This window comes from Orycteropus afer, unplaced genomic scaffold, assembly GCF_000298275.1.
Source record: "Orycteropus afer afer isolate SDZICR_OR568_19922 unplaced genomic scaffold, OryAfe1.0 scaffold00732, whole genome shotgun sequence".
Taxonomy (NCBI): Eukaryota; Metazoa; Chordata; class Mammalia; order Tubulidentata; family Orycteropodidae; genus Orycteropus; species Orycteropus afer.
The window spans coordinates 485,511-493,874 of NW_006922319.1; the positions used below are offsets into that span (position 1 = coordinate 485,511).

Below are 8,364 nucleotides of genomic sequence, written 5' to 3' on the forward strand. Positions count from 1 at the left end.
GCCAGCCTTCTGGTTAGCAGTCAAATGCCTTAGGCACTATGCCACCAGAGCTCCTTAATAGAATATAGCGACCATAATTTTTCTGGGGTGATTTCAGGTTGTTTGAAACCTGGATGAAATGGTGTACAATGTAGATGGTGGTGTTGTTAGGTTCTGTTAAGTCGGTTCCAACTCACAGTGACCCTGTGTACAACAGAACAGAACATTGCCGAGTCCTGTGCCAGCCTCACAGTTGTTTGAGCCCACTGTCATATCCACTGTTTCATCCCGAGTATCCTCTTTTTCACTAAGCTACTGTTTTACCAAGTATGATGGCCTTTTCTAGGTAGTTAAGGTTATGTGTCAACTTGACTGGGCCTGGTTGAGTGGCTGGGCAGCTGGATGTAGTTATTCCTAATGGAGAGATTAATAATTAGCTCCATGGTGGAATCTACTGGAGCAGCTGAGTAGCTGCCTTAGGGATGTGGGCTGCTCCCAGTGTGTAAGCAGCAACTTTGAGGAAGGTCTCCAGCTTTTCGGCACGCTTAAACCCTGCATGTAGCCATGTCGTTGTTCAACAGCCTGCCATGCCCTGACAGTCTTGGGACTTCTGGACTTGAATTAGTGGCCTGTTGAGTTGTTTAGTAACATTGAGACTACGCCTTTTTACTTGTCAACCTTGGGCTTGTCCGTCTCAGCAGCCAGTAGCTGTCTGAGTGAAGAAAAGCTTCTAGCTCCAGTGGGCTGGGAGCAAGAGGCAGAACTACTTCAAGGTTGCGGGGCTTTCACCCAGCCCCTAGAACCCGGCACTTGGAACTCAGACTTAAAGCCCCAAAACTGTAAGAGAATAAACTCCTGTTTGTTAAAGCATCCCATTTGTGGTATATTCTGTCAGAGCGGCACTAGGTAACCAGAACACTATATATCTATGTATCTTTCCTGTCTTTTTAATGACCTTTTGTTTTCTTCATGTGTGATATCCTTGTTGTCATATCACAGCTTGTTTGGTCTTCAGTCATTAGTGTTCAAAGCATCATATCTGTTCTTCAGATAGTCTCCAAGTTCAAGTGGGATATACTCAAGGTCATACTTTGGCTTTCAAGAACTTGTTTTAATTTTCTTCAGCTTCAACTTGAACTTGCATATGAGCAACTGATGATCTGTTCTCAGACCTTGGCCTTGTTCCAACTGATAATACTGAGCTTCTCCATCATCACTTTCCACAGATGTAGTTGGTTTTATTCCTGTATATTCCTGTCCAGCAGTGGAATTATAGTGGTAGATGGTTGTAAAAGTTGAAACTTGGACAATCAAGTCAGATGCAGGGCAGAATGGTGGCTGAAGGTGAAGAAGGTGCAGTAAGCAAGAGTGAATGTGACTCAGGACACACCTTGGATGCTGAGTTTTGTGAATAAATTTTCAGCACTGATGTCCTAAAACTTTAATTCTCATTAACACGCTTACAGAGCTTAGTGGCGCAATGGTTAAGTAACTCAGCTGCTAACCAAAAGGTCAGTGGTTCGAACCCAAAAGATGCTCCATGGAAGAAAAATGTAGCAGTCTGCATCCATAAAGATTGTTGTTGTTGTTGTTGTTGTTGTTGTTGTTATGTGCCATTGACTCATAGCGACCCCTCCTTGGGTTTCCGAGGCGGTATCACTACGCAAGTGGATTGCCCAACCTTCCTTCCAAGGAGTGGCTGGTGGGTTAAACAGCCTTCTGGCTAGCAGTCAAGTGCCTTAGGCACTTCACTACCAGAGCTCCCTCCATAAAGATTATGGACTTGGAAACCCTATAGGGCACTTCCACTCTGTCCCATATCGTGACTATGGCTCAGAATTAACTTGACAGCAGTGGGTTTGGTTTTTGGTTAACTAACTTAGTCATCTGAACTCCAGGAATTTAAAATTTTGTTGAGTTTATGCAGATTAAATTTTGTCCAATGCAGAAAATATTTTCAATTCTGCTGCTAATTTTTCCCTTTTCAAATAGTTGTGCAAGCCTCTGGGACTATCAAATCTAATTTACTTTAAATTCACAGTTTTGTGATTCAAATAGGAATCTTGAACCTGGTTCTACTCCCAACATTACTTACTGGCTATGTGGCTTTGGACAAGATAGCCAGCTTTCTTGGACCTTAGTTTTCTTATCTGAAAAATGGGGCTAATAATACACCTGCCTGAGAGGGTTACTGGGAAGACTGCCAAAAGTAATACAAGTAAAACATCCATAGCACAACCCTGATAATTCTCTTCTTCCCCATTTCAATTCCTTTGCCCCCTCTATTCCTTCTTCTATGATCAAATTATCACAGCTGGTATAATAGGGCCTCCATGTTGCACAAATACAGATGGCACCAATTGCATTATGATCTAGTTGTGTTTTGGGGGACACCAGTTACGTAAGCCACAGTGTAATAGTACTACTCCTGGAGTGGCCCCATGTTCACTAATCCCTTGCAGCATAGACACACAAGGAGTCTTCAACATATGATTTATTTCCTCAATTCTCATCTTCACCATCCTTTGCCCTCCACAGAAGAACCAAATGGGCCAAATGGCTAATGACAGGGTTTGGGCTCTGAAATCCAAGCTTTGTTCTCCTAAAGTAACAAGAATTCCAGGAGCCCAAGACCAAGCCCTTAAGGTCCAGTTGTAGTTTGAACCAGGAAGAGTGTGTACCATGCCCATATAGGAAGAGGTCAGGGGTTAGATGGGGATAGATCTTAGAACCAAGGATCTGAGTATTGGGAAAAGCAGATCAGGAACAAGCACAGAAGATAGGGCTGCTTATGAGCCAGGCAGTTTATATGGGAGGTAGACCTTACCCGGGGCAAGGCAGACATGTAGATTCAGATCAGTAGTCTCAGCAACAACTGTGGAACAGACTTTACTGTAACTTGTGTTTATAATATCCTAGTTCAATAGTTTACAATGTAGCTTTTGTAACCAGACAAGCCTGGTTTCAAAAATCCCTGCATTTCCACTTACTTGTTGTGTAACTTGGGTAAGATGCAGAAGGTGTCTGGAACTCAGCATCCTCTACAAAATAGGGACAATTATGATCACTTTATATGTATGATTTCATTTAATCCTCAAAATGGCTCTGTGAACTAAGTATCATTGTTATCTTGATTTCATAGATAAAGAAACTAAGGCTCCTGAAGTGGTTAAGTACTCAAAATCATAAAGAAAGTAAGGGATGGAGGTGAAATTCAAGCCCAAGTCTTTTGAATGCCAAAATCCAGCCTTCTGCGCCCAGTACTAAGACTGTCCCATGTTTTTGTGGTACAGGTTTCAGAACTCATCATTCCCACAATGGAGACAGCCCGGCAGTCCTTCTTCTTGAAAACCTACTTGGACCATGAGATTCCAGTGCTGTTTGTGGGTCCCACAGGCACTGGCAAGTCAGCCATCACCAACAATTTCCTTCTCCACCTTCCCAAAAACATCTATCTCCCCAACTTCATCAACTTCTCTGCCAGAACCTCAGCCAATCAGACCCAGGATATCATTATGTCCAAGCTGGATCGGCGGAGGAAAGGCCTTTTTGGCCCCCCCTTGGGGAAGAAAGCTGTAGTGTTTGTGGGTAAGCCATTGGCCTGAATGCAACCAAGTTCTTCCCTACAAGCTGAAGCAAGCCAGAACCTACCTTTCTAGGGTCACTGTACAATCCTTTTACTCTCTCTGAGAGAAAAAATATTTCTGATTAATAAAATTAATATGATTTAGTATTTCCCAAAAAATCTTGAAAAAAGGATTTGGCCCCTGTTTACCTTTTCCATGCCATCTCCTGCCATGCTTCCTCTCACTCAAGATACCCAAGCTATGCGGCCTCCCTGCTGCTGCTCAAACCCACCTCAGGGCCTTTGCATGTCCTTCTGCCTTGAATCCCCTTCCTGTGAACATTCTTGTGATTTATACCATCAGTCTTCATCCCTCCACCCCTCTTTCCTTTTTTTTTTTTTTAATCACTTATCCAACAATAATTTAAGATTTGTAGCCAAAAGATCTATTGAGGCATATTATGACTTAACCTCAGTTTCTCACCTCTAACAAGTAGGTAAGATTTCCTTTATAAAATCATTACTCAGATTAGATGAGATAATGTATGTAAAGCTCCCAAAATGTTGTCTGACACAAACTGAGCATTCAATCAATATTTATTGGAGAAAAATAAAAAGAGCTTCTATTTTATTGAGTGCCTCCTCTGTGCCAAAACTGAAAGAAATACTATAAAGGAAAACACAATCCTTGCCCCCAAGGAAGTCATATTCTATTATTGCTATTTTATTGTCACTACTCAAAAGCCTAGTTCCAAAGCCTTGTCCCAGTGGAACTCAGCTCCACAGTTTGATCAACTGCTGATCAGACTAAATACTCTGTTAGCTATCTTCCTCACCCTCATATCCCCAGCAATTAAACTCTAGTCCACAGGAGGCAATCATTATATTGTGATTGAGCGAATGGAAAAAAAATGAATTCCTGTTAGTTGATGCCAATCCAGGTATCCTTAAAGCCACAATAGGAAGAGATCTCAATGAGGCAAGAGAGTCCAGAACCCAGGAAAACCCCTTCCTGTCTGGTCAGAATGCTCACTTGTTGAGCCCTGTGTGGAGTGGGGATGGTAAAACTGGGCCCGACTCCTCTCTAGGAGAATATGGTCATGTCTGAGCAAGTTTGACCGGAGGATCCTATGGACTTAAATGTGTGGGTTTGGCTTTTTTCTGCAGATGACCTCAACATGCCAGCCAAAGAAGTGTATGGGGCCCAGCCCCCCATTGAGCTTTTGAGGCAATGGATTGACCACCGTTACTGGTTTGATAAGAAGGACACGAACAGGCTGTACATCACAGATGTGTTGCTTGTGACAGCTATGAGACCCCCTGGGGGAGGAAGAAATGACATTACTGGTATGTGAAGAAGAGAGTTCATTTCTCATTACCCACTAGAGGTCTGGGCTACCTTAATGAATAGAAGAGTGACAGGGCACTGTGTCCTGACTGAGGGTGGAACAAAGTGTATTTAGGTTGCAGATGGAAGGGTTGAGTTAGCTCCAGGGAGTGACAATGGAAGACCTCATGATGGAAGCTGAGTAAATTAGAGAGAAAAAAAAAGGATATAAGAAGTCTTTGCCTAGACTCTTGAGGAACAGAGAGTCCCATATGGAAAGGAAAGTTCAGTGCGACAGCATGTCATCCAAGAGGAGGCGAGATCAGAGGCTCTCAGCTAAGGGTGCATGTCAGAATCACTTTGTATTTATTACAGTTCTTCAGGTTACCAGAAAGAAAACCTGACTGAAAGGTGCCTACGCAAAAAAGAAAGGAAAGAATAAAAGAGGATCCCCTCCACCCCGTTAGCTAACAGTCCAGGAGTAGGTGCATCTTGATGCAGGTCTACAAAGTACTTTTATTCTGATTTATATACCTCGTTAAGAATCTTAAAACCATCTGAGGACTTAGTTTCTGTGAGATATTAAATTGCTTTCTGACCTCGAACAACGAGTTCTGGTGATGTGGTACCTAAGGCATATGTCTGCTAACCAGGAGGCTGGTGGTTCAAACCCACTAGCTACTCCTCAGAAGGATGATTAAGCAATCTACTTCTGTAGTGATACTGCTTCGGAAACCCGAGGGATTGCTGTGAGTCAGATGTGACTCGACAGGTGTGAGTTTGATTTTTTTTTTTGGGGGGGGGGGACCTTGAACAAGTCTCTTCTCTCTGGCACTCAACTTTCTTATCTGTAAAATATGGAAAATGGAATGGATGGTCTTTCTTGGGTACGCAGCTATCACCTTCCACTTCAAGGATAGAATCCAGGAGTGACTTTGCCTTCAGTTTGAGCTCAGCATGATCTCAGGTCCCTTGTTGTTGTTGTTGTTGTTAGGTGCCATCGAGTAGTCTCCAACTCGTAGCGACTCTGTGCACAGCAGAACGAAACACTGCCCGGTTCTGTGCTAGCCTCACAATCCTTGCTATACCTGAGCCCATCGTTGCAGCCACTATGTCTATCCATATTGTTGGGGGCCTTCCCCTTCTTCACTGACCCTCCACTCTACCAAGCATGATATCCTTCTCCAGGGAATGGTTACTTCTGATAACATGACCAAATTAGGTGAGACAAAGTCTGGCCATTTTCACTTCCAAGAAGCATTCTGGCTGCACTTCTTCTATGACAGATATGTTACTCCTTTTAGGAGTCCATGGTACTCTTAGCATTGTTCTCCGACACCACAATTGAAAAGTATCGACTCTTCTGTGGTCTTCCTTATTCATTCTCAGGCTCTCGCATGCATAAGAGGCAATTGAAAATACCATTGTTGGGTTGTTGTTGTTTTTATGTGCCGTCAAGTTGGACCTAACTCATAGCGACCCCTCCTTGGGTTTCCGAGGCGGTATCACTACAGAAGTAGATTGCCCAACCTTCCTTCCAAGAGTGGCTGGTGGGTTTGAACCGCCAGCCTTCTGGTTAGCAGTCAGTGCCTTAGGCACTATGCTACCAGAGCTCCTGTGGTTTGGGTTAGGTGCACCTTAGTCTTCAAGGAGACATCTTTGCTTTTCATCACTCGAAAGAGGTCTTTTGCAGCAGATTTGTCCAATGCAATATGTCAGTGATATCTTGACTGCTGCTTCCACTGGTGTTGATTGTAGAGCCAATAATACAAAATCCTTGACAACTTCAATCTTTTCTCCATCCACCATGAAGCTGTTTATTGGGCCAGTAGTGAGGATTTTAATTTTCTTTATGTTGAGATGTGATCCATACTGCACACTGAAGTCTTTAATCTTCATCAGTAAGTGCTTCAAGTCATCCTCACTTTCAGCAAGCAAAGTTGTGTCATCTGCATATCACAGGTGGTTAATGAGTCTTCCTCCAATCCTGCTGCCATGTTCTTCTTCATATAGTGCAGCTTCTTTGGTTTGTTCAGCATATAGATTGAATAAGTATGGTGAAAGGATACAACCCTAACGCACTCCCTTCCTGACTTTAAACCATGAAGTATACCCTTGTTCTGTTCGAATGACAGCTTCCTGGTCTATGTACAGGTTCCTGGCGAGCACAATCAAATGTTCTGGAATTCCCATTCTTCTCAAAGTTATCCATAATTTGTTATGATCCACACAATTGAATGCTTTCACATAGTCAACAAAACACAAGTAAACATCTTTCTGGTATTCTTTGCTTTCAGCCAAGATCCATCTAACATCTGTAATGATATCCCTCATTCCACATCCTCTTCTGAATCCAGCTTGCATTTCTGGAAGTTCTCTGTCAATATACTGCTGCAACCATTTTTGAATTATCTGCAGCAAGATTTTACTTGCATGTGATTTGTTGTTGTTGTTGTTATGTGCCATCGAGTCAAACCCGACTCATAGCAACCCCTCCTTGGGTTTCCGAGGCAGTATCACTACGGAAGTAGGATTGCCCAACCTTCCTTCCGAGGAGTGGCTGGTGGGTTTGAACCGTCAGCCATCTGGTTAGCAGGCAAGTGTCTTAGCCACTATGCTACCAGAGCTCCCATAAAGGTCCCTTGTTGTTGTTGTTGTTATGTGCCATCGAGTCAAACCCGACTCATAGCAACCCCTCCTTGGGTTTCCGAGGCAGTATCACTATGGAAGTAGGATTGCCCAACCTTCCTTCCGAGGAGTGGCTGGTGGGTTTGAACCGTCAGCCATCTGGTTAGCAGGCAAGTGTCTTAGCCACTATGCTACCTACCAGAGCATGTGATAGTAATGATATTGTTTGGTAATTTCCACATTCTGTGGGATCAACTCTCTTTGGAATGGGTACAAAAATGGATCTTTTCCAGTAAGTTGGTCAGGTAGCTGTCTTCCAAGTCTCTTGGCATAGCTGAGTGAGTGCCTCCAGTGCAGCATTCATTTATTGAAACATCTCAATGGGTATTCTGTCAATTCCTGAAGCCTTGTTCTTTGCCAATTCCTTCACTGCAGCTTCGACTTCTTCCTTCAGTATCATTGGTTCTTGATCATGTGCCACCTCCTGAAATGGATAAATATTAAAAAATTCTTTTTGGTACAGTGACTCTGTGTATTCCTTCCATCTTCTTTTTATGTTTCCTGGATCATTCAATATTTTGCCTATAGAATTTCCTATGGGCTTGAATTTTTGCTTCAGTTCTTGAGAAATGCTGAGCATATTCTTCCCTTTTGGTTTTCTAACTCCAGTGTTGGCACATTTCATTATAAAAATTGACTTTGTCTTCTTTTTTTTGGTCAGAGAATTTTCTTTTTTTAAAATTTTTATTGTGATTTGGGTGAAAGTTTACAGAGCAAATTCACTTTCCATACAACAGTTCACATATACTTTGTCTCATGACATTGACTACAATTTACCACAATGCAACAGCTCCCCTCCCACTTC

At 42.8% G+C, this 8,364-nt stretch overlaps 1 protein-coding gene across 1 annotated transcript in view; it reads left to right on the forward strand.

Annotated features, from left to right (window-relative positions):
- Positions 1–8,364, forward strand: part of DNAH3 (dynein axonemal heavy chain 3) — a 308,795-nt gene that overhangs the window by 241,955 nt on the left and 58,476 nt on the right. The window contains exons 41-42 of the mRNA XM_042783203.1: positions 3,273–3,567; positions 4,712–4,891. Of these exons, the coding sequence (XP_042639137.1) occupies positions 3,273–3,567; positions 4,712–4,891 (475 nt within the window). The remainder of the gene's footprint in view (positions 1–3,272; positions 3,568–4,711; positions 4,892–8,364) is intronic.